Source organism: Pseudorca crassidens, chromosome 8 (genome assembly GCF_039906515.1).
Source record: "Pseudorca crassidens isolate mPseCra1 chromosome 8, mPseCra1.hap1, whole genome shotgun sequence".
NCBI classification, from domain to species: domain Eukaryota; kingdom Metazoa; phylum Chordata; class Mammalia; order Artiodactyla; family Delphinidae; genus Pseudorca; species Pseudorca crassidens.
In genome coordinates this window covers 33,545,205-33,572,569 of record NC_090303.1, presented here as the reverse complement: position 1 = coordinate 33,572,569, position 27,365 = coordinate 33,545,205, and the positions used below count along the sequence as shown (strand labels likewise).

The following is a 27,365-nucleotide window of genomic DNA, read 5'->3' as shown; positions in this document are numbered from 1 at the left end:
ACTGGGGAGCAGCATACCCACCTACTCATGGTTTGATTTGCAAGCTTTTCCCTGCATAGGCCACTCTGCCTCCAGATGAATCATTTCTGGAGACTGACACGACCGTGTCTTTCTCTTCCTCCTCCTGCAGGGTGTAGACAGCTCCGTGCTGCTTCAACAGCCCCTCATCTACTGCCATTTTGCTAATGGCAGCAAAGACCCGTGTTACCTGCCGATGAGAGACTGGGAGGTGCTGAGGACATTTCTGACCGAAGCCTTAGATAACTACAACGAACTCAATGCCGCCATGCACCTTGTTTTATTTGAAGACGCCATGCAACATGTGTGAGTTGACTGGCTGTGATGCTTTTCCACAAAGTAAAAATGGCTGGGTGTCCACAATTGTTGTTGTTGTTCAGTGTGATCTGTTGAGTACTTGGAACTATCAGTTCTTACTTCTTGTTTGCCATACAGTATAAAACTAAGTGTCTCCACGAAACTTAAATAATGTTAAAAACCAATGTTACCTCAAAAAAAAAAAGAAAAAAAGAAAACTTGATTGACAACACAAGAAGAAAAAACAAAGGTAAGCCACAACCCTCTTAAATGACATAAATATGTCACATCCCAGTAAATGCAGCCACTTACCATGTCATAAGCCAGAGGCAACTTGTAGAAGACCTCAAGAATGTACATATGTAGGAAGGAAATTGACTTTTACACTAAAGAAAAGTAATTGATAATCTGAGTTAGATGAGAAAATTATCTTCTGCAAAAAGTCATTCAAATCTTCTTAGTTTATATAACTATGACTGTATGGGCCTGATTCAGAGAAGGTCACTAAGAGCTTTTATTGCTTACCTTCAGCAAATACAAGAATATCAAACGTAATTCTTTGTATAATAGTAGATGAGTTTTATATAAATGAATAAATAAATAATAATAGGTTTAGGTGTCATGGATCCTTTAAAAAATATTAAGTGTCTCTATAAATTATGTCACAATCTTAATAAGGTCTTACAAGGTACACTACTTTTTGAAGTGCTATCAGAGCCATAATTTCATTTTCTTTTACTGTACCTCTGTTAGGTAAGAATATTAAGAAAGAGGAAGGTAAGTGACTTGTTCAAAGTCTTAAAGTTCGTAAGTGGCAGAGGCAGGATGGACTCAAACTGATTTTCTTTGGTTAAGAATGTTGATTGAGTGCCTACTTAGTGCTAAAGAGGAACATTGCCAGCCTATTCAGTACTTATGTGCATATTAGAAAAAAAGAGGGAGGGCCATGTTTTCTGGGTAGAAAATTAGAAAAAGACCCCTCTCCTGGTGTAGAGCATGGCTGACAAGGCTCTTACCTCCTAGCCTGGGCATCCTGTGCAGTGCACAGATTATGCGACTGTCTGTGGCACCCCTGCTGTCAGACATTGCCTGAGGTACTGGGGAGACAGCAGCAAAGACAGTCTAGTTCTTTCTCTAATCGAGCTTATGTTTTAGTGATGCGATGCATTTATACGGATATGAACAAATAAGTGAGAAAAATGGCAGAAAGTGGTATGTCCTGCTGAGGAATAAAATTGATTGACTCTGAGAAATAAACATGTGGATTCCCAAAGAGGGACTGGCTATCTATGTGAGGAGGTGACATTTAAGGTGAGATCAAAATGATACGCAGGAGCTAGGCATGGAAAGATCTGGAGGAAGGACATTCTAGGTATGGGCAGATGTCATGTGGCCTCAAGACTGAACGTTCAAAAGCAGAAAGAGGGTCATTGTGGCAGCATCCTGGCGAAGTGGGGAGAGCAGTATATGACAAGATGGGGAGGTGGGCACAGGCCTCACGTGTACAGTGTGTTTCCTTTTAACCAGAGGAGGCAGGGTTTATTTCATTCTAACTGCAGTGAGAAGCTTTGGGTAAGATTTTAGCACGGGAATGACAGGATTTGTTGAAAAGTCTAAACAGCTTGCCGTTGCTGCTGCCATGTGGGAAGTCGATTGCATCTTTCCTTCCAATCCTGTTCTCCTAGTCACCATTATTTCTCAGTGGCTGTCCTGGTCTCCTAGAGCTGCTCTAACAAAACACTACAAACTGGGAAGTTTAGAAAAACAGATATTTATTGTCTCAACAGTTCTGGAGGCAAGAAATTTGAAGGGCTGGAAGGGCTGTGCTCCTTCTGAAGGTGCTGGGGAGGATCTGTTCTAGAATTCTTTCCTTGCTTCTGGTAGTTCCCTGGCTTGTGACAGCCTAACTCCAATCTTCACATGGCAGTTTCCCTTTGGGTGTGTTTGTATCCAAATTTCTCCTTTTTATAAGGACACCAGTCGTACTGGATAAGGTGCTCACCCTACTCCCCTATGACCTCATCCTAACTAGTTTCTTCTTCAATCACCCTATTTCCAAATAAGCTTATATCCTTAGATACTGGAGGTTAGGACTTCAATATATGAGTCTGGGGGGAAGCCATTCAGTGAACAACACTGGCTTTTCAAACAAGTGATATTTGGGCAAAGATTAAAATAATGAAATAAATCAAGAAAGAAGGAAGTATGTGAGGAAGGCGACTCAAACAGACCCAAAAAAGGTGGAGATTTCAATTTTCAGAAGAAAATTTGAGCAGATTAAATGTTGAGCCCAAGTGCCTAAGAAAAACTTGGGAGGTCTCCCCATCATCAGTTATTATAAGCATGTGAGGTGTTGATTGTTTTATCGATCCCTTTGCAGTTGCAATCCTCTGATTACGCAGACAGGAAGCTTCAGTTAGAATCTCTGACCGTGGTGATAAGTGGGTTATTAGTAATACTGTTGCTGGTTGGGTTAGTATACAGTGACCGTCTGTCGTGGCTCGGGTGGAGGAGATGTCCCATTGGCGCTGAAGAGTCTTCCCCTCTAATCCTTCAACACAGAGTTCTCGGTGACCTAAAGGGAAAGCCATTACTTTGATCAGGGATTATGAGCTAGAAGCTGATTTACTCAGTGTCAGAGATGATTTCAGAGAGTGTCCTCCTAGAATGTTGTAGAAAGGGACTTTTGCCACTGAGAGACTCTGGTGAGGTGTAGACCTCAAAGCACACATTAAAATGAAATGACAACCCTGCTTTGTAACTTGGGGTGTCACTCGTGTTAGAGTAGCCTCAGAGCTTTCCCAAGGTGGTCTTGTTGTGTGGTCCTGTCAAATAAAATGTAATGCGATGGCTGAACTTGGAAAGATAACCTGTCTTTTCAGCTATTGAAGGTTTTCAGGAAATGCTCACATGTGTTGGTCCTTGTATAAGTGACCCCAACTTCATTTTTTCAAAAAGCACTCTTTAAAAAAAAAAAAATCTATGTGGAGCATTCAGGGCGTGAAGTTTAAATTCATTCAGGAAAGCAGCTGAGAGCAAATACAACAGTGTGGTTTTTTGGTTTTTTGTTTGTTTTTTTTTTTTTTTTCTGCATTTGGGTTTCAATATGCTTATATTTTGTTTTGTTATTTTTCTTAATATTTATGACATAATTATGGCAAATTTCTTCAACCAAACGCATATTTTGATCATGTTAAAGCCAACTTATTCCTAACTGTAAGATATAGCAATAGTACCAAAAGTTTAAGCATTGAGAATCTCTTCAGTAATACAGAACAAGGGATTAGTTGACCTCGCCAGAAATGTAACTCTGGGATTCTAACAGTTTCAGTAAATGTTTTAGACAGCTCGAGGCACAGGGAAAGCTTTAGTGCAAAGGACATTAAGAATCATACAAAAAGGCAGGTGTTTAAAATGCATGAAGCAAGTCACACGTGAGGTGTGTGTTGGTTTGAACAAATCCATTCTTTCCACAGTAATTCTATAGCAAAGGTTTCTGGCCCAAAAATATCCCCCCTTTGATGTCCTTGTACGTGGATGCTGATGTGAGGTTAGGATCTTTCTTGCTTATCAGGAAAATGTGACACTTTGATGAAAGGCCACGTCTTCATTTTCTGTCCTTTTCTGGTGGAGAGTAATACAGCAGTGAGAGTCCAGACGTCATTAACCAGGATGGTTTGTTAGGCAAGCGATGCGGGGGCAGACTCGGGCGGCATCTTTGTTTAATGGGAAGACAGAGGAACAGGGACGGAAAGTCTGACATGAAAATCGGAATTTAGTATCTAAATATGTGAAAAACGAAACAGACATGGCCCCGGGGCTCGTTGGATATCATCTGCAGGGGGTGTGCTTCCTCTCCCCAGGTGTCGCATCAGCCGGATCCTGCGGGCTCCTCGGGGTTACGCGCTCTTGATTGGAGTGGGGGGCAGTGGTAAGCAGAGCCTGTCCCGCCTGGCGGCCCACGTTTGCAGCCTCGAGGTCTTCCAGATCACTCTGACCGAAGGCTTTGGAATCCAAGAACTTCGGGTAAGTACAGTGATGGGCATCCCCGCGCCCCTTCTGCCCTAGGATATAAGTGCTCCCGTCATCCATGGAGGGGGGGGAAGCTCTTTAGAGGATTTAGTTGGCGGTTTCTCCTTCATGGTCAGATTAGTAATAGCAAATTGCTACCAACATTTATAGGTATATAAGCCTATAAGCCTGTAGAACTGGCTCAGAAAATATTTTATTAAATACTTGCTTACACAAACATGTTTTTTCTTTTGCATTGACCATACTTGATAATCAGCAGTATTCATGGCCCCATACGATGGAGTGAGGGGGAAAAAGATACTTTTCTTTTTACTTTTTTTTAACAAGCGCGAAGAGATTTCTTCCACTTTGAAGCAGATTATGAAAATAAAATATGATGGGAACACAGTCAAGAAGCTCTGACGTGTTTTTAAAATTTTGCTTTTGAGTTACAACAGTACTTACAAAATAGTACTTAGAGTTTGTGGCGAGTGCTATTTTAAAGCAAAAAAAACCAAACCACGTGCTTTCAATATTACTAAATAAAACTAACTACATAAGACACCAGCCAATGAAGTAGACAGCTGTTGAAATGAGACAAAAACTTCTTTTAACTGCGTTGCTTGACAGTGGCGTTACTGCATTCACTTTTACTGGAAGAGAAGGGAGTTGTTTCTCAGGAGCCTATTTGCATCTTGGGCTCCATTAGGCCACAAACACGATACTCATCATTATATGCCAGAAATGGAGGTGACATCATGCTGTTTGCCCCCGTAAGAAGATGGTCACTGTGAGGAAAGAATATGTAAACGGGGGAAAGGACAGCACACAGCCCTCCCATTGCAGCGCCTCAGTTCTCCCTAGCCCTCGCACACACACTCCCCACGTCACACCAGCATTTTAATACAGCGTGAATAATGGCCTCCTTTCCTTACAGGTAGATCTTGCCAATTTGTACGTCAGAACCGGAGCCAAGAACATGCCCACTGCGTTCCTGCTGACAGATGCACAGGTTCTAGATGAGAGCTTTCTCGTGCTGATTAATGACTTGCTGGCATCAGGTGATTAAATCAACACATTTCATGAAAGATCTTCCCCAAAGACAAATGATCTGTAGTTTCAGTGAACTTTAAATAGAGATAATTTGTCTTTGAGGTGTTTGCTGGGGCATTCTTTGAGGAGAAACCTATAAACCTAACTAATTTGAAGTATATTCTTTCTTAGTCTGCTTGCGGATGTGAGATGCCTTGGAGAGGCCTTCAGTGAAGTAAATGTTATTCCTACATGGGCGAGTTTAGTGGGTGGATTCGTCATAGCTTGTCCTCAGTGTGTTGTGTGTCTTGTAAATGCAAAAAGAAAAATTGCGTTTCTGTTTCAAAGTCTTCAAAGGTGAACTTTGTATTATAAAGCATTTCAAGTCATGTATAAAATTTAAATTGTGGCAGTCTTTTAATAATTCTACTCATTCCTTTGGGGGCAGGGGAAATCCCTGATCTGTTCAGTGATGAAGATGTAGACAAGATAATTTCTGGAATTCGTAGTGAAGTTCATGGTCTGGGCATGGTGGACTCCAGAGAAAATTGTTGGAAGTTCTTTTTGGCCCGGGTGCGACTACAGCTGAAAGTAAGAAACATTTGCTTTATTTGATTTAGTTAACCGTGCTGTTAGAACTCTGCTATGGTTCTGTTTCGCAATTCATATGAGAAGTTTGAATTCCACTCATTCATTTTGTAAGGACATCCAGTCATTCATTTTGAAAGGACATTTGCATTTTTCCATGAGTGTCTGGAGGGCACCTTCTTCAAGTTTCCTGTGATGCTGGGCTCCTACAAAGCACTGCTCTGAGCAGATTGCACTCCTCGAGTGAACTGAACATGGTCTCTGTCCTTGAGGAACTTACACTATTACAGGAGACAAGAGACACCACAAATAGTGGTAGTATGGGACCAGTGTGAATGGTGCTGTGTGATTCCAGAGGCATATAGCATCCTTCCTAATGGCACTAGACCCTCCTGGAGGAAGTGATGTGCTGTGTGTCAAGTGTGGCTTAGAATTCATGGGGAAGCGATGGGGTGGGGAAGAACTTTCAGGGAGAGGAAATAGCATTTATATAAGAGTAAAGGTGGAATGCACGGTGCATATCTGGAGAAACCCCAGATAGCTCTAAATGACTGGGATGGAGAATTCCTGTAGGAAGAACCAGGTGGATCAGGCTGGGAAAGTAAATTGGGGTGAAGCAAGGGTTTTGTAAATCATTAAGGGAGCAGAGGAAGAGTTTGAGTTAAGGAAGTGACTCTTTTGTTAGTACTTCAGGGCAAATAATTATGGCCTATCACTCAGATGATCTGAGGCTCAACCCAGGGTTCCTCCACAGAAACTACTCCATGCTTTAGTGTAGCATATAGGAATATAATATAACCAAATAAAAGCAGCAAGAAGGATGAAGTATTAGAACAAGAAGCCCCTCCACACTCATGGCAGAAAGCCAATTGAAAATGCTAATATGGAAAATTGAGACTTCCTAGTATAGTAATGCTTAATAACCTAGAAAAGTTACTACTTTGCTACTCCTTCTAGTATTCCACACCTGTCAAGTTAGGACCAGAGGACTTCCCTGGTGACACAGTGGTTAAGAATCCTCCTGCCAATGCAGGGGACACGGGTTCGAGCCCTGGTCCGGGAAGATCCCACATGCCACGGAGCAACTAAGCCCGTGTGCCACAACTACAGAGCCTGCGCTCTAGAGCCTGAGCACCACAACTACTGAGCCCCTGTGCCGCAACTACTGAAGCCCGTGTAGGGCCCACGTGCCGCAGTTACTGAGCCCACGTGCTGCATTTGCTGAAGCCTGTGTGCCTAGAGCCCATGCTCCACAACAAGAGAAGCTACCGCAATGAGAAGCCCGCACACCACAAGGAAGAGCAGCCCCTGCTCGCCACAAGTAGAGAAAGCCTGCACGCAGCAATGAAGACCCAATGCAGCCAAAAATAAATGAATAAATAAAGTTAGGAATGGACTTTGCAGCTCCTGTAAAGCCTGGAGTATGCAGGAAGGGATGGGAAGTGGCATTAGCTGTGAATATACCTCTGTGAGGAGGTTAAGGAATAGAGTACCTATGATTCTTCTCCACCCTCCTGTTTCAAATTCCACATTGGTCTTAGCAATTCTGGGCTGAGGTTAGAAATCAGAATTCAAGGTTCAGTTGCCCAAAGAGTTTTCTGCCCATCAAAAATGTGACTAAGCATCTGTTGGCCAGGTTGTAACAAGGCCGGGGATTTCTCCCTGTTCCACTGCGATATACTTGGATCAGATTTTCTTTGTGAAATGGGAAAATAAGTACAATAATAGAATTTGAGACAGTAATGTAATAAATCAGCAGCAGTCCAAGTCTGTTGTTCAGAGCAGCAGAATCAGCGTCACCTAGGAACTTTTCAAAAATGCAAATTCTCCAGCCCCATCCCAGAACTCTTAAATTAGAAACTCCGGGTGGGACCCAGAAATCTATGTTTTAACAAACCCTCCAGGTGATTCTGAAGCATGCTGCAATTTGACAACCACTGTTACAAATAATGCTAGCATGAGCGTCCTTTACATGCGTCTTGTATACACAGCTTTGCTTGCTCTTATAGGATAAATTCTTAACTCGGGAATTGCTAAATTCAATAGTTATAGCTTGTAGCAGTTTTAAATTGTGCCTGCAATTTCTCTGATGCTCTTCTGACTCACAGGTGGGATTCAGGTCCCCTCCCTTTGGATCTGGGTGGGCTTATGACTGCTTCAGCTAATAGAGTAGGGTATAGTTCAGCAGAAGTGATGCTGAGTAACCTCCGAGGCTGAATCATAAAGGACCCAGCTTTCCACTGAATTGTACATGGTTTTTTGTTTATTAGTTCTGTGCATATTAAGCGATTAGGCTTATATATATGTGTTGGATATTTTTCCTGTTCTATCATTTATCTTTTAAATGTATATATGGTACATGTCTGTTTATTTGTTTATAACTCTGGAAAAATTTTTAAGTTTTTATCCTAGATTAATCAGTGTCTGCCTTTATGGATTTGGGGTTTCTTACATATTTAGGAAAGCGGTTTTCTCTCCAAGATTTAAAAACTCTTCACTAGAAGCAACTGGAACTCATTTGGGCTACAAATGAAGAGAATGTCCAAGACCAGTTCCTGAAAGCCTCCCTCCCATGTCAGAGTCCAGACTAGCTCAGTAATCCCCTTACAAACCCATGCTTTTCCGTCTTTCTCTCCTGCCAGTGACCACCCTGCTGCTTCCTGCCTCATGATCACACGATGAGTGCAGTAGGGTCTATATTCCCGGTAGGAAGAAAGAGTGGGGAAGGAGACTTGGGGCTCTCTGAATCAGGAATCCAAAGCTCGCCCCAAATCCCTAAGCTGATGTCTTACTGATCACAGGTGTGTCCCTTGTCACCTCCACCTACCAGGGAGTATGGGGAAGTGGATATTGTCACAAAGGCTTTATGAGTAAAATTGGAAATTGGTTTAGAATAGAAGCAGTCAGCCATTCCAGGGCCTGCATGCTTTCATGCTTTATGTTTAAAACTATGCTACATCTGGAATATATTTATTATTGTTTATGACAAAGAGTGAGCCGAGAGGTTTCAGGTTACTTTTTTTTTTCCCCCAAAAGATGTGTTTTTATCTCAACACCATGTATTTCTTCCTTACTAATTTAAAGGACCATCTTTATTATATGCCAGCTAGCCATGTTAACTGGGTCTATTTCCACGTCCTCTATTCTATTTTCTTGTTACTCCTACTGATTCCAGCTCTGTACTATGTAAGGTATGAAAACTTTATTATACTTTTTCGTATCTAGTATTTCATTGCCCTTATCTAGTTTTTCTTTGTTGCTTTTACATGTTTTTAATGTCTGGATAAACAGCAGAATCATTTTGTCAGATTCTAAACACATTTCATTTAAATTTTGGTTGAAATCCTGCAGAAAGCTTTTTTTTAAATTAGGGAGAATTGAATCTTCATGATAAAAGGTCACATTGCTTTTGTAGAAGAACTATTTCCTTCATAAAAGTTTCTACTGGTATATTGTTTCTATATAGGAGAGCTGTTGATTTTTAGTTTTGTAACCAGCTACCTTACTGCCTCATCAATCATTTTCTATTAGTTGGTTGATATATAGCCTGCAGGTAATGATATTTTGTCTTTCCTAATCTGTTTATCCATCCTCCTTCCTCACTGCATTGGCAAATCTACAAAAGAAGGTGTTTCTCATGTTTCACTATTACATTATATGTTGGCTTTTGACCAGGATGTGTATTGTCAAGGATATATCTACCTATTGGATTTCTTTGCAGCCTCTCTTGAGATAATTACATGGTTGTTCTTTTTGAACTTAGTAATATTCATATAGTACAGAAGTTTTGCATTTTCATATTGTTAAATCCATCAGGCCTTTCTTCTATGCGTTTCCTGTGATTCTATGCTTTGGCAGGCCTTACCGAAACCGAGATCAGTTTTATATTTACCTCTGTTGTTGTCTGAGCCTTTTCATAGGCACATTTTTTCGTATGCACCTTGGTACAAGCTAGAATTTATTTTGGAGTTAGGTATGGATAATTTTTCCCTATTGTCACAGGATTACTAATTGAATAATTTATCTCTTCCCTACTAAAATGAGTAGGAAGATTTTTGTTTGTTTGTTTTTTGTTTGTTACATGCTGAGGAGGAATTAGATCTCTCCCTCAAATACTTCTCATCCTTCTTGGCCTTCACTTAGTTTGCTGCATCATGAGAAAGATCAGTGGTCAGCACCTTACCCTGAGGGAGAAATGATGCGGCAAAGAAACGGGTCTCCTTTTAGCAAGAAAATGGCAGCTTCTTTCTCTTCATTTGTGTGTATTGCCCGCAAATCCTCAGAATTTTTTCTAAGGAATAATGGATTTCTCTGTTAGTTTCATATATTGTGATATTCACCAGCATGTGCTAAAGACTCAGAATTTCTGATGAGCTAGCTGATGCTTCCTTTGCATATGTTCCTAGCTGGGCAACACGGGAAGCTTAATGTGTTACAAGAGTTGGCGAGCACACCTGGCAGGTCAAGCTAAATGATGTGTAGGTACCACCCCATTACCCATGCTCACTACCCAAACTCAGTTCCTATTTGGAATGCAGGGGTAGTGAGAACCTGTTGGCAGCTGAAGTAGACCGGTGAGTCAGTGCCAAGTGCCTCCTCTCCTTCACATCTGTGTATGTGTGCATCCTTTCCTGCATAATTCTTATTTACCCTTAGAATATAGTACTCTCATCTTCTCTCCTAATAACTTTAGTTAACCTGAAAACTCTTCTTTCTTGCCTTCCTTCCTGGCCATGTGATGCCGTAAGGAAAAGAACCCTTAGTGTATGTAGCAGCCCCTGATTCTTTCCCAAGAATTTAGTTATCTGTGTGTTTGGTTATCTAACTGTCTGTCTGTCTATCTATGGGTGGGGGTATGTGTGTGTAGTTTTTATTTTCTTCATATGGTTCTGTATTTTTAAATTATATATATTATGTATTATATACATACATAAGTATATGTTATATATATGTATATAGAGAGAGGAGATTCATTTCTGATAACATAAGATATATATGTTCATTTTAGAGAACTTAAAAATACAGAACCATATGAAGAAAATAAAAACTATGCTCAGTTATATTGCCTAGAGATAACAACTGGAAACATACTGGTATATTTTCTTCCAGTTTTCTATGTGTATAGACACACATACAAAGTACATACTCAGAACTATGTTTTTTTTTCACATCTCTCACTATTTTCTTTACCTCCCTCTTTGCCTTTTTGATTCGAAGTCTCCCACAGGGGGAAAAAAAAAAAAATGATTCTAAGAATTTGGTGTATGGAGTGAACTATTTAACTCAAACATGCTTTATTTTAAATAAGTGTAGGAAACCTTTATCCATTTTTACCCTTTGCCAATTTTCCTATTGGTTTGTTAGACTTTTTATTGATTTATAGGAGCTCTTTATATAGCTGAATAATAGCCATATGTCCATAATGTCCTTGTCTGTTTTAGTGTTGCAGTTCTTTTCAAAGTTCACCATAATTCTGCTAACTTTGTTTACAATGACTTCTGTTTTACATTTATATATTAAATAAGTCTGATTTTTTTTCTTCATGGATTTTGTGTGTTAAGGCTTTTTAGGAAGCATTTTCATACTCTGTGGTTATGAAAGTATTATCCTGAATTTTCTTTAGATTAATTTATAGTATCTTTAATGTTTAGCCCTGGATTGCCTTGTGCAGTATAAGGTGGCTTTTCTACTTTTTCTCCCCCAAATTGTCCCAACACCTCTTATCATAGAATCTTTCCTTACACTACCAATTTGAAATGCTACCTATATCATATGTTAAATGCCTAAAAATGGGGTTTGCCAGCACCGATGGCGCTTGTTCTCCCAACTGCACATGTATCGAGTTATCACGTTGTGTCAGCAAAAATGCAACCACGCTGCTAGCAGAGCAGCACAGATCATAACGCAGAAGCCTTGCATAACATGGTTCACATATGGACCCACTTAATAGATATTCAGGCATCTGATTTTCTGTTTTAGAAAAAGAAAAACACTATTATACGAGGTTATGGGGCTGCAGACTGGCCTGGAAGGTAATGTGTGGGCAGCGCCAGCCCTGGAGACAAGCAGGGCAACTATGACAAGGGATTCTTCTCCTCATATATACAGGATTAATATATAGGAAGGGAAATATAATGGGGAATATAATTCCTACTGTTTTTACTCCTCAAGAATGCATTTGCTCTTTGCTGTCTATTGGGCTTCCACATGCAATTTCTTTATGAATTTGCATTAAAAAAAAAAAAAGAAAAGAACTAAAACTCCCCAATGAAAAAAATTTTTAACTCTTGTAAAAATCTGTACTGAAGAATATACACACATGAAAGGCTGTGGGAATGATTTCATTGTGTATTACCTAGAAAGAAAATAAAGGTAAATATTCATAGAATGTGTGTATGGTGAAAATTCTGTTGAATCTCATAAAAATAATTGAAGTTAAAAGGTTATTAGGTGAGGGGATGATACAGGAAAATACACAAAGTTAATAAGGTGATGGTAAAACAATCAAACCGAGGAATTGTTTCTAGGCTAAACCTCCATTCCCGGGAGGATTCTCTCAGTAAGATTCAGATCTTATCAATCTTGAAAAATACTGAGACTTCTGAGGATAAATGCAAACACAAGTTATGGATAGAAGCTTCTGAAGTGAACGTGTGGGAAGATTCCCTCTGAGAATAAACTATATCAGCTGGAAAAAAATACACTGATAATAGCAATTCAAATTTCCATTACAAGAGGAAATGGACTGAGGCCTGTTAGTGATATGCAAATTAATGTGTACTTACATGGGATCTTATCTAAAAGAAATTGAAATGTACTCCAAAGCACAATGAAAAGAGGGTTATTGCAAAGGAGTCTTAACACTTGTGTAGAGGGAAAAAAAAAGGGAATAGAAAGTTCTGTGGTATGGATTCCAAAAGCAAGTTCCTGACATCCAAATATTAGAGCTGTAGAAAATATATAGATGGTGATTCCAGGGTTTGCTTTTTACTTGTGAGAATTTGCTTTTAGAAAAGAGCACAGCCGTCTAAGGCATTTTTAACTTTATTTTCTTAGCCGACTTTTCTTTCCAATCCACTGCTGGAAACTAACTTAAGCCAATTTGGTCATTTGCAATTGTCAGGAACTATTTGGGGGTACATTTCAGGGACCTTCAATACTTGGAGGTAGATGACGCCTGTTCGGGGGATGGGGAATGTTCTCCCCAAATCTTCCAATTTAAGATACGCTTCAAAGAAAGAAGTCTCAGACTGAACTCTGGTACACATAGAGTTTATGTGTAGCCCATAACTTAAAACAAGTCTTGAAGTCTTAAAATCTGCTCTGTAAACTTGTTGGAATCCCAACTCTGTCCTTTTAGGAACCTGACTAGCCCTAATTGGAAAGTTCCTTTGAGGCAGATATAGAACTATTTTCATGGTAGGATTAAGCTGATCTTCTCATTGGGATCACATAAAAGTACAGAAACTTTCCATAAGCTGTTTACCACAGGACACAGGACCGGTCAAAATCCAAAGTCCAAAGAGTCACGGGGATTACTCGGCTACTTTGAGATGTAGCTTTTCCTGTTTTGTTCATAGAACAGTAGAGGTGCAAGTACAGATATTTCTATTTTTCTAAGATATCTTGAACACCACTCATTTCATCATTGAACAAGCATATCCAGTATTCATGATGCTAAGTAACCAGCCATTTATGTTGATGAGAGAAGTTAGCTAAGAGCTCAGGTAGCCGACTTTGCAATGCAGGCTTCCATTAGAATGTGTGAAATGCTGGTTAAGCATCCCGAGCCCATGTGTCTCTCTTGGTTATATAATGATAATAACCAGATAATGGCCCCTAAGTTGTAAAATAAGATGAGTATTCACATGCATATTGTAGTAGACAAGTATTTCAAAGGTATATTTTACAGGACCAGCTGGCTTCATTGGTGACTTCTACCAAATATTTCAAGAAGAATTAACACCGATCCTTTTCAGTCTCTTCCAAAAAAATAGAAGAAGTAGGAACACTCATTTTACAAGGCCAGCATTACCCTGATACCATAGTCAGATAAGGACACCACAAAACAAGAAAATTACAGGACAATATCCTTGATACATAGATGCAAAAATCCTCAACAGAATGTTAGCAAGCTGAATTCAACAGTACATTCAAAGTATATCATACACCATGATCAAGTGGTATTTATTCCAGAGATGCAGTATGGTTCATCATCCACAAGTCAATCATTATGATACGCCACATTAACAACATGAAGGGTAAACATGATATGATCATCTCAGTAGATGTAGAAAAAGCATTTGACAAGATACACATCCATTTATGATAGATACTCTCAACAAAGTGGATATAGAGGTCACATACCTGAAATAATAAAGGCCATATATGATAAGCCCACAGCTAACGTTATACTGAATGGCGAAAAGCTGAAAGCTATTCCTCTAAGATCAGGAACAAGATAAGGATGCACACTCTCACCACTCCAATGCAACATAATACTAGAAGTCCCAGCCAGAACAATTAGTCAACAAAAAGGTAAATATATGGGGTGATGGATGTATTCATTGACTCAATGGGGGGAAATCCTTTCACAGTGTCTATGTTTATAAAATCATCCTATTGTACACGTTAAATGTCTTACAATTTTAATGATGCTGAAAAAGTAAGTTATAGATAGCATCACACCCTTTTTTCTAATCACTTATTTGTCTTTCTTATAAATTCTTTGCTATGTTAATCTCTCATGAAATTAGGGAAATGCAGCCGGAAAATTATAGGATGATCTCCTCCCACACACACACAGTAGTGTTCCTTGAGGCAACGACTTGAGTTTACTCCAGGTTGTCTAAAAAGTTGTGGAGACTATTTTTAAAAAGAGCAGAACAGCCAACGCTTTCAAGATATTAGCATAGGCTCTCAGAATACTACCCAGGAAGCTGGATGGAGAGAATTTCTGTGCTAGATTTCTAGCAAAGCTAGAAATTGGGGCAGTCATTGCACTCCTCAAGGCTAGTGTGCTACTGTCCTTTCCCTTTGTAAGAAGTACTGATGAACAAGCATACTTCTCTCATTTAGTTCCCAGGGTCTAATTTATCTGACAGAACTGAGGTTATTAATGATTATCTAACTTATTTAAAATTCTCTAAATTTTCTACTTCACTCTGTATGTAATAGAGACTTAGATTCTATGAGTATTTCACCAAATGCAAAAGCGTTAAAAGTGTAAATATTTCGTTTAGGTATTCCCATAGAAATTTTAAAGACTATTAGGTTATAGCTGTGGGTGTCAGAATCACGTGGAAGGCTTGTTGCAAACACAGAGATTGCCAAGCCCCATCCAGAGTTTCTGATTCCCCAGGTCTGGAGTAGGTCCAAGAATTTGCATTTCTAACCAGCTCCTAAAAATCCTTTGAGAACCACTCGTCTCCTGCCATCTGCCCTCTGCCCTCCACATGAAATTTAGATGGCATTGTGAGGATCCTTATAACATAGAAAAAAAAAATGTATTCAACTGTAAAATTGTAGAAAAGGAAAATAATTCTTTAAATCAGTGTTCTATATTATCTTTCAATAAATAATTAAGGCATATCATTAAATTAACTTAAAGTATTTTTTTCCTGAGGCTCACCACACATGGTTCAGATACTTTGTTTTCTAACACATTCTTCAGACCTGATAGTATGCCGGTAGTAAGTGTAGAAACAGAGTAAGTGTAGAAGTGATGGAAATATTTAGGACCTCAAATAAATGATGCTTCCCCCCCCCCTTTGCTACAATTATGTATAAATGAAGTCTCTAAAATTTCATGAATGAGAGGTAAGTTGGGTGCAGAAAACCAACTTCTAGGACATTAAGGAGAAATACTCATGTATGGGGAGACAAGGCAGTTAGAAGAAACTTAAACACTGAGATATAAGTGAAAATTCTGCCTTGTAACTGAGACTTGTTAACTTAGCACATGCAATATTACAGCAGTTATTCAGTTTGTAACTAGACTCTTGAATATAAAAAAGAAATCGGTCAGCTTATGCATTATTGAAAATCATTTTAGATCTTAGGATTCATCTCTTGAGTCGTTGAAGAGCCATAGTATATAAAATTAATATGGTAAAAACACCTGTTAAACGAGAATATATGGTTTCACATATTTTTATGATTTTTATGACATGAATTTTAAAATGCTATGTGGAAAAAATATATCCCTTGAAAAGTGATTTTGTTAGTTGCCTTATCTCAAAGTGTGAGAGACTTCATTGAAAGAACTGCAGAGCTTTGTTTCACATCATCAAGTGCAAGCCGCGTCTAGAAAAAAGGAAACCAAGACTCATCCTCAGACCTTACCCCAGTTGGCATCAGTCTCCCCAGTGCCCTCAAGTCCAGAGTGACTTGGGAAAGAAGACAGAGGACAAAAAGGGAGCTCCCTAAACACCTCTTTTGTGCTAGTACTTTACACAGGGCACCACATCTGACGAGCCCAGAAAGGATATTCAGACCCACTGAAGTCCTGATAACCTGCTTCCCTCACTGAGCTTCTGTGACACATGTCACAGCTGAACTCAGGCACTCCTGACAGAAAGCAGCCCTGTGTCACTAAAGAGTATGGAAACTTTCCAGTTTAACTCTTAAGTCATTAAATACTTAAACAAAACTTTGAAAACTTACAAATTTCTCATCAGGATCATGTATAAACTGAAATTTTTACTCCTTTAAAAATGTTAAGTATGAACTCCAGTGAATTATTTTAAGTGGAAACAAAGTAAACATTGAATGTGATAAAACTTTTCTTAAAAGTATCTTACACAGTTTTATGGAGACTGGTGAATTACAGAATAGGAGACAGAAGATGATAGTGTTGGTATTATTTTATCATAGAGATTTGGTTTTTATTTTTAATTGTCATAATGTAACTTGTGTGATAGAAAAGAATGAATTTCCCACTATGCTTGATGATCATCAAAAATGTTTAGAAGGAGAGGGACCAATTTTAAGGAAAGCACACAGCACTGTTTCTGTATGTTCCGTGGGGCAGGTTTGTACTTTGATTTGCAAGGAGGTTAATGTTGCTTTCCACTCTGTGGTGCTTTAGGCTAGTTTAATGTCACGGTTGGCTGCACTCCTTTCTTTCATTGTCCAGGGTCGCGGTGTAATTCTTTGCTCACTCATCACCCTCCTGGTTTTGCCCTGCCCCCGTGTCTCCACAGGTCATTTTGTGTTTCTCTCCGGTTGGTCACACGCTGAGAAGTAGAGCTCGGAAGTTCCCAGCCCTGGTTAACTGCACGGCTGTTGACTGGTTCCATGCTTGGCCCCAGGAGGCTCTGGTCACAGTCAGCAGGAGGTTCATTGAGGAAACCAAGGGAATTGAGGTATGCCGTCAGCCTCTGAATCTCTCACTCTCTCTCTCTCTCTCAAACACACACACTCTCACTGACCCAAGTCCTCAGTAAAACATTTCCAAAATACACCTCCTAGCAGAAAGCTGTCCTTGTTTGTTTAAGATGATAAGATCATCTTTGTGAGTTTACATTTTACTGAATAGGATGGCTGATCTTTTTGTATCTGGTTGAGGTGCATACACACACACAGACACAGATACACACAGACGTACACAGAGACACATACACACTAACACAGACACACATATACACTAACACACACACACTCAGACACACAAACAGCACGTGAGTTCTTACTCATCCACTGACTCACCAGAAGGCCAGGATATTCAGAACTTACTGAATATAAATCCTTTACATTCACAACTAAACAAAAAAGTAGGCACCCATAGCCATGCAATGCTTGTTCTTAACAAAGTAAGGCAATTCATTGTGATTTTTCTCATTATGGTATTGATAGGTGAAAAATCAGGCCCCATATATTTTGCAGTCACTAAGTCAACTAATGTATATGCTTCTTTGTTTTATGGGTGTATGTTTTATAGATTATGTTTGTCATTTGCTCATGTTGAAATTTCCACCTCCTATTGCCTTTTTAAAAAGTTGCATGAAACGAAAAAAAAGAAACCACTTCAAGCATTCAGATTCAAAGTGAAAAAGGAATGTACCAATAGATATGAAGGTGTCATTTAGACCTCCTGGAAATGAAGTTGTGCACCCAGCAAGCACCTTTCTGATGGGAAAGTTTGGATGGATGGTGATTGTGAACATTTCCCAGGGAGGTTTGTCTTCTGATTCCTTGGAGTGATAAGTCGAAAGGTGCCTAGAATAAGTCAGGCAGGAAGAGTGATTCTCAGAGCCAAAAATAAAATCAGGGATATGTAAGGAGTGATGGCTCTTTCCAGCTGAAACTTTGCTGTGAACAGGGACAACCTGCTCTAGCCTCCTTTCCTCCCAAAGCCGTAACTGCTGCTTTTCCAAAGCAGTCCTTTCACATTTCGTTGAATATTATATCTTTTGGTGGCCAGAGGGTTAGAAATCTGGGCATATTTACTTTTTCAATTAATGATTTGTAATGCAGCTAGCTTTATTGCATATTTATATGTATATTTTATATACATAATATATACAGCTTTATCATATATGGTTTATTGTATTTTCCAAAATGTCTATTAATCTAATTACTTACTGCTGGATTGCCAGGGAAGAACTGTTATGCAACATCTAAAAGATGTATATGATAGAGGTTTTATCATATTCAAATACCTCCTCTTGCTTTTCTCCACACACACACACTTAAAACATTTCTATAAATTAATGAAAAAAAATGAACTCTATTTCACTGTTTTCTTCATATCCAGAAAGTTCTTTCTCTTGCCTGTCTCTACACTCACCCCTAACATTGAATGAACTTACCTAGACCTTTAAAACAACATCATCATCAGGATTTGGGGGGGTAAAGAGTGAGTAATATTCATGTGTGGTTCTATTTTTTTAAGTGATATTCACTTTTTCCCCACTGGTTGGGGGACACTGCAAAGCTTTTCTTACATTTAGGGAAATATATGTAAATTTGTTCCCATGAACAGAGTAGTAGACTGTCCCAGGAGTGATTGATTTCTGTCTGAAATGCTGTTCTCCACATTACGTGTCTTCCTCGAGTCAGAGGAACCCCATTTAGTGGAGACTAACGCTAGCATTACATAAAGTCTACCTGAAATATTTTTTACTTTAAAATCTGGAAAATCATTAAATATGACTAATGATGGTCAGTTACTAACACAAATTTCTTCAGCTATTGCTAGGTCCACTGCATTTCTGGAATTATGAAGGGAATTATTTTGTCTTCTAATAACTACAAGAAACATTCAGAATGCCGATTTACTAAGAGGAAGAGAGCCTGTATGTATCTTTTGGTAGCAAAATTCTGTTTCATCCAGATCATTTGATTAGGCTGGCTTGGTAAGGAAGAGAAAAGGACCAGCATGTTTTGTTTCTTAATGTTCATTTCTCATATGGGAGGAAATCAGAGCCGGTGGTGTGGTTTAATTTAGTGTCTGGCACAGTGCTTTAAGCCCCTTGCCTTTGCTGCTCTGGTGCAGACTCTCTCCTGTCAGAGTAGGTGCCACTTAGAAAACAGCTCCTCCTGAAGGAGCTTTGATACGCCAGTGACCATTGACATCTACTGGATGAGGCAGGACTTGCATCATTTTAAGTCCAGAGGGCTCCTCGCAGGTCCTCAGCTCTATTTGGCGGTATCATGATGCCTCCTATAGGATGCTGGGTGCCAAATAGGAATTTAAAAAGCACTTTCCCATTTCTATGGAGCTGAATTATGCCTGGAAACAAATTAGTCAATTTCGTTCCAGTGCTGTGTGCTTATTTAACTTTCCCACCTTCCTAATTTGTTACTCAGGAGCAATAGTTATAATTCAGAGCGCAACGTGTCCACCTTCTTCTCCAAATGCATGGGGCCTTTTCAGTAGAGGTCAAAAACAGCTTTTACATTTTTTGAATGAGCACTAATTTGATCACTTTCTTAGTTTTAATTTCCACTATTAAGACTGAGAGTTGTCAGCATAATTTAGCACTTCTTAATTATTGGCCTCATTTGCTGAGTGTAAGGTACTTATACAAGGTGCCCCCCCCCCCCGCCTTTAGCCAGAGAAAGGATTCATTAAAGGCAAGCGGTTTTGTGTGTGTTGACATATAATTTTCAGGTAGTACACACTCAGCACCCAGGGGTGTGGACTGACTAAGTCTAAGTTAATGTTTGTGCTACTTTTCTGTTACCTGGTATTGAACTAAAATGACAGCTGACAGAATGACCAAAATAGTTTGACACTGAAGTATCACCAGGTATTTATCTGAAGACTTTGTGTCAACATACACTCCTCATAGGAGATTTGGAAATGGAGATGGAAAGACACAGTGTAAGGAGGGAGAGGATATCCTCCAGCCATCCGTGGGAATTGGGTTACAAATGATAATTGGGAGGAGATCTTGTTGAGAAGTATATGGGTCCCAGTTAGGAAAATCCAGGAAAAAAGGAAGGAGAAACAGGTGTTAAAAGATAAGAAATGGGACTACCCTGGTGGCGCACTGGTTAAGAATCCGCCTGCCAACCCAGGGGACACGGGTTCGATCCCTGGTCCGGGAAGATCCCACATGCCGCGGAGCAACTAAGCCCGTGCACCACAACTACTGAGCCTGCGCTCTCAAGCCTGCGAGCCACAACTACTGAAGCCTGCATGCCTAGAGCCCATGCTTCGCAACAAGAGAAGCCACCGCAATGAGAGGCCCGCGCACCACAATGAAGAGTAGCCCCTGCTCGCCGCAACTAGAGAAAGCCTGCGCGCAGCAACAAAGACCCAATGCAACCGAAAACAAATTAAACTTTTTTAAAATTGAATAAGTCCTATTTTAAAAAAAAGATAATATTTTTGATTTTTCAAGTCAAAATGAATAATCGACCTACTTGAAAGCATGGCTTGATGAAAAGAGAAATTATTGAATGGAAGTGAAAAGACGAGTTCTCTGAGGAGTGAGATTTGCTTCAGAAGGAGTAGAAAAAAAAGGTCTGAGCAAGATGGAGAAGCCCATGCCCATCCTTTTCAGTCACGTTGTCCAACTGGCAAGTAAAAATTCTCTGTCCTTTTGCCGTGATACTTCAGGATAGTTACACAAGCTCAATATCATCGGCTCTATCAATAAAATGACTTTATTTCACATGCTGCCACCTCTTCCATCCAGAACTTGTTGAAGGTTTGGCAACATAAGAATGGCATATTCTCCTACCATGTTCCAAACCAATCATGGGAAAATGTCCACTCAAGGAGGAAAGTTATTGTACTGCTGTATTTCAAAGACTGATTTCATGACTGGTCTCTAGCTTCCTTTTAAAACCTTAGGCCAAGCATGAAGCATAGTAAACAGCACTTTGTTAGTGATAGGTACGTTAGCAGCAGCATTTCTGTTAATGGTTTTAAGCGCAGTTCTTGCTTTGAAATATAAGTGAGGGTTATTCAGTATGAATTTCGAAAGTGGAAAGATAACCTTGTACAATAGAAATTCTGTGAATTTGTGAAAAATATCCTCTTTCTGAGGAATACTGAAATCATTTTAAAAGATTAAGACAAAAACAAGTGCAACCAAATTTCTATTGAATCTGCCTAAATCTCATACTGGCTTAAACCTATATTCAAACAGATGAGAGAAGGCCCAGGTGGTGGTTCATATATTCCCCATTCTTCAGCCCTCTTTCTCCTTTGCACATGCGCACTAACATACTGTTCGCCGTACATTTCTTGCTCTGTGCAAGTTACTTAAATTTAGGATAGAATTGCAAAAAGCAGTAGAATGCTGCTTTCCAGGGTTTTTGCAGTTATGAAAACTTTAGGAATCCCCTCTACCTGGAAAGTAGGGTCCAGTTTTTATAGCTGCGCAGGAACTTGGACATGCTGTGAAGTTGAAAGTTTAGCTAAATCAAATGGAGGCATCGCTACATCCTAGTTATAGCTTTGTGGCTTTCCTACAGTGCTGGCCTCCCCAGATCCATCTCCTGCCTTGTCTGCTTGCTCTGAGAGGGGAAGCTGGGCTCCATCTTTCCTCCCCATGCCCCTAGTCCTCAACTAGCACCTTTGTTTTAATGTTCTGTCAGTAAGCCATTGAAGGCTACCTCTTTCGAGGATTGGAAACTCATCTGGAAGATTGCTAGCTTATGCTGGACTTAAACTTGCCTTTAACCCAGGCTTGGTCTCTAAAGTTTAAAGAGAAAAATAAAAAACACGAACAAACTAACAATAAAATGCCATCACCAAAGTAGCGAACAAAAACAAAAAACTAGCATGTAATTTAGAAAACTCTGCACTTAACACTTGTGGCTGCTCTGTCTGGTGGTAATCTTCCTGGGACTACTGTTGGTACTATTACCATCACCAAGAGCAGGGTAACACCTGCCCTGCATTTGCATTATTTCCCACCTCTCATCACCAACCTTCTAAGCAGGGACCACTGGTTTCCCTGTTGTACAGGTGAGAGGCTGGCAGCCATAAGCGCAAGATCCTTAAGCAGGTGAGGGGCCCATTCGGCACTTTTATGCCAGAGCTCATATTCTTAAATCCTGCTCTGGACTGTTGCACAAACGTTTGCCTCTTCCGAAGGAGGAATAAAAGGAAAGGAAGACAAGAAATAGAGTAAAAAGGAGTGAGGAAAGTCTAACTGTTGATTTTGTGGGCAGTAGGAAGTATAGGGAATGCAATAACTTGCCCAATTTGACAGAACTGGACATCTAACCCAGGTCCTAGGATTCAAACCCCGCATTCCTGGCTGCCTCCACAGTTTTTTCCTGGGAGCCTATTAACACTATGAGTAGTTTAGGAGAGGAGCTCAAATATAATACTGCCATTTTGTGCGTTATTAAATTTTTGTTATTTAATAAACCAAACTTACAACCACAGTATCTAAGAGATTCTCTACTTTGACCAGACCCAAAAGGAGCTAAAAAGTACAAATAGGATATATTGGGAGTCTGGGATTGTCATGTACACACTGCTATATTTAAAACAGATAACAAGGACCTACTGTAAAAAAAAAAGAAAGAAAAAATGAAATTATAAAAATAGATTTGGAATTATTGAAAGTTAACATAGGTATTAAATATGTACAGTTTTGTATATTATACTTCAGTAAAGCTGTGAAAAATTAGCATAGAAATAATTTCTGAGATAAACTACCAAGATGGACAGTAGGTGTATGACATTATATGTTACAAAATTATCCCAAGTTCAACTTGAAAGGGAGGGCTTCACTGGTGGTGCAGTGGTTGAGAGCCCGCCTTCCAGTGCAGGGGACGTGGGCTCCAGCCCTGGTCTGGGAAGATCCCACATGCCGTGCAGCAGCTGGGCCCATGCGCCACAGCTGCTGAGCCTGCGAGCCCCAACTACCGAGCCCACGTGCCACAACTACTGAAGCCTACGTGCCTGGAGCCCGTGCTCCGCAACAAGAGAAGCCACCGCAATAAGAGGCCCGCGCACCACGTCGAAGAGTAGCCCCCACTCGCCGCAAGTAGAGAAAGCCCACGAGCAGCAATGAAGACCCAACGCAGCCAAAAATAAGTAAATTAAATAAATAAATTTATTAAAAAAGAAAAAAAAACTTGAAAGGGAAACGATTTTCTTTTCTTTTTTTTTAATCTTTAAAATTTTTAATCCCTTCCTTGAAGACAATACTCTTGAAAGACTGAATTCACAAGTACAGATATATAGTCATCTTTGCTGGTCTTGGGAAGGTGTAAAATCCTATGTAACACTTAAAGTGTTTGATTTCATTCTGGCCCCCAGGCGTTGGTTTTCATTCAAATTTTGCTGTCATTTTCAACCACGGGGACATGCTGGGCATTTGCTTGAAGAGTCAGGTGGCCAGGGTACTTGGTGTGGCAGCGATTGCCCCTGCTGGAGAGCCAGGACACCAAGTAGAAGAGGTTTGTTTGTGTTTCTATGCTTACAGTGAGCCATCACAGAGAGTAGAAATTAAACACTTTTTCTTAATGTGAGGAAAAAAGTTTCTTCTTTGCATTCGATTATGCATTGGCTTCAGCAGTGTTTTCCAAAGCATCTTAGTGGGGAAACCTTGGATTTATAACCATTGGATACTGGCACTTTGCTTATTTTTATTTTTGCTTTCACCATGATTGGCTGTAAATTGACTACAAATGGGATCAACCGGTTTTCATTAAGGGGCCAAATGTAGCAGGAATGAGGTTCTCCACTCCCAGCTCTAAAAGTGAAAATACAGCATCGCATCCCCATTACTGTAGCCGCACCAGCACAGGCAGCCATCTCCTCCCGGGTCACCCCCCACCCCACACTGCCACCCCCCCAAAAGAAAACTGGAGATAAATGAATGGCAGAATAAATATTTTATGCTAATGAAATTACTGCAATTAGTAGTTCTACAATGACCCTTTTAAAAGCCACAGCTGTTAATGTCAGGAAGTGCTGTCACTACTGACCTTATCATAAGAGAAAGTGACAAATTGAGAATGCAGGGAAGACCAGTCATCAAAGAGGTCTGTTCTGGAACGATTAGAGTTTTCTGAAAAACAGTGTGAATTACAACCAGCTGCTCCCTGGCTCTGCAAGTCTCCCATGCTGTGCCATTTTGTTAAGTCCGATAACAATAGTTATTTTGCCCCATTGAGACAAGTTGTCTCTGGCCACTTCTAGCTCTACCGGAAACCACTTCTTCCATCGGGGATTTACAAATGAAACTGTTGTTAAAGAAAGCTTTTCAGGGCTGCCGAGGAGCCTCCTCATAGGATCATGGTTGGGCAGAGGCCAGGTTTTGTTTTGTTTTTCTTTTCTGCAAGGAGGTTGCACTTGGCTGGGGACATATTTATATTTTAGAAATATACATGCTGGCTTTTAGTCTCATTAAAACAACACAGGACAGGCGTAAATTTCTGCCCATGTTTATATTGTAGTCAAGTTCTCTAAAAAATAAAATCCCTAAGGGGATACTTATATGGTGTTGCTTAACTTCCTTATAAATTTATATTCTGAATTCACTATTTGGTAATGTACATACGGCTCAGATCTAGTAGAAACAAAGAATATTCAGGATTTGTATCATTCTGTATTTAACTTTTGCTTTAAAAACATTTTCGTTACTAGCGCAATAGATTTTTAATATGCAGAACAGTCTGGTATGTACATATTTTAAACCCAGTCAAGCGTTTTCCGTGAGGTTGGAGAGCCAAGTGTTTAGAAATTGCTTTGGAGCCTTTCTTCTCTGACAAGAATCGGCCTGTCTCTCCTCGCACCCCAGGTTGTGATATTAATGGCGCAGGTCTGAAACGTTTAACTGCATCACCAGCCACTTGTGTGCAATTTCCCCAAAGCTGTCTAAGCTTTATTGACAACACTTTGGTAAATTATGTGTGACTTTCCTAAGAGTTGGTGTAGCTCATTTAATTCATATTAATTGATTTTTAGGCTCCCGTTGATTAATTGAACCTGGTTCATCTCCTACAGAATGCAATAAATAATCATTAAAATGTGGGAGATGTGACTCCACAAATTAAAAAGGGAACTACTTCAGAAGTCAGAGAGGACAAAATGGAAAGAATGTCTAGTGGGGGGTTCTCCAGTAAGTCTTCAAAGTAGAGTTGCTCAATTTTTTGTTTGTTTCAAATGAGAATACATATAATCATACTATTTTTCTCCCAGGAGCAGTGACTTTTATACCTTATCCTCCAGTTTGTTTCCACATGGGTTCTTATAAAACTGTGTATTTCTCAGTTTAACCTTTTTTTTTTTTTTCAGTGACTGTTGGTTTTCTTTGGCTGACGTTTAGCTTGAAAGCAACACCAAAAATACTTCTCTGAGTACTGTGTCTCAGTTTCTCCATTTTTCTCTTGCACACGCTTGATAAAAATCAAGTCGTGAAAAGCAGTGCTTGTGTTCCATCTTGGCTTTTGGTTTTGATATGTGGAGCACATATAAATCCTTTGGCCTACTTGGCAAGAAGAGGTTACTAAGCTGGAAGGTTTCTTGTCATCTCTCCAATCCCGTGGACATCTCTGAAAGACTAAGTTTTCCTAGAAACTAAGCTGTTCTGGCTTTTAGAAAATAAATACTGCATAATTTCGCTGATTTTTCTTCTTTTATAAATTTGCATTTTTGTTTTCATTTGAGAGAATTTCATGTGAATTGCCATGTGTATGTTTCAGCCCCTGGATAAAGATTCTATTAGCCTCTTCATGGCACACGTTCACACCAGCGTAAATGAAATGAGTACCAAGTATTACCAGAATGAGAGAAGACACAACTATACCACCCCAAAGAGTTTTCTGGAACAAATATCACTGTTTAAAAACCTGTTGAAGAAGAAACAAAACGAGATATCCCAGAAGAAAGAGCACTTGGTGAATGGCATCCGGAAGCTACAAACCACAGCCTCTCAGGTATGACCCGGGTATGTTACTACTGAGTGAAATCAACGCGCCTAAAATTAAAAAATACCTTTGCTTTTGAAGCAGCAGTTTAACCTACTTGTATAAGATGCATCGTGCTAAAATTTACAGTTTAATGATATAGAGAACACACAGTTCCTGCTTTCCTAAGGCTGAAAAGGGATCAGCCAGTTACACCATCACAGCTGGTTTGGAGAGAGCCCTTCCGTTGTTGGCCTGACTCCGTGCCGGGCAGTGTCGAGATGTTGAACAGAACAGGCACAGCTGGTTCCCCTCTCCTCTTCCACTGCTTTGATGCTCTGGGCTTATCATCAGGAACTTTGTCACAGGACAATGGAAATCAGATCCCTCTTGGTCTCAGATTCTCAACCCCCAGCGAAGGCAGTGTTTCCTGGCCGATGCTGTGATGAAGGGTGTTGGGATTGGGGTCCCTAAGTATAGCAGTCTTCTCTGGCCTTGGTGTCTGATCTGCTCTCTTTAGCCACTATCTCTCTTAGGTGAAAATATCCAGTGTTGCTTTCATCCTCAACCATAACGCCTCCACTACCTTGAAGGATGGCACCTCTAACCTCCTGGAGTCAATCAGGAGGGAATTTGCATAGGATGTTAATCATGTGTGGGTCTGCACACATATTATCAGATTTTATGGTTAAAAATCAAACAAGTATATGAAGTAGGTGTTCCTACTGAAATTTTACACATGAGGCTTCAAGAGTTGAAGGCCACAGAGCCCATGAGTTTTGAGTTGGAGCCCAGATCTATGTAAAGCCCATAGTTCCAAGCTGCCTCTCTGTGACTGGTAAAAGGAATTAGAATGAGAGAAGACAAAGACTTTGGAGATGGGCCAGCCAGGCTCTAGAGCTAGAGGAAAAAAACAATCCTCACTGGTGGTCACCTCAAGGCCAGAAACTCCCAGGGCCTTTTCAGAGTATTTGTCATCAGGTTGTACACCCATATGCTTTTCAAGGAATTGGGCCAGTTTTCCCCCCAAGAGTACTGGTGGCCCATCCATGCCTAGGCTGGAAATGAGACAGAACCTGGTTGGGGGA

General features: G+C 40.0%; 1 protein-coding gene across 2 annotated transcripts in view; it reads left to right on the top strand.

Annotated features, from left to right (window-relative positions):
- Positions 1-27,365, top strand: part of LOC137228975 (dynein axonemal heavy chain 11) — a 141,202-nt gene that overhangs the window by 7,684 nt on the left and 106,153 nt on the right. For both annotated transcript variants that reach the window (XM_067746172.1, XM_067746173.1), the window contains exons 6-11: positions 131-324; positions 4,179-4,341; positions 5,264-5,387; positions 5,807-5,949; positions 17,151-17,312; positions 26,074-26,307. In XM_067746172.1, coding sequence (XP_067602273.1) covers positions 131-324; positions 4,179-4,341; positions 5,264-5,387; positions 5,807-5,949; positions 17,151-17,312; positions 26,074-26,307 — 1,020 coding nt within the window. The remainder of the gene's footprint in view (positions 1-130; positions 325-4,178; positions 4,342-5,263; positions 5,388-5,806; positions 5,950-17,150; positions 17,313-26,073; positions 26,308-27,365) is intronic.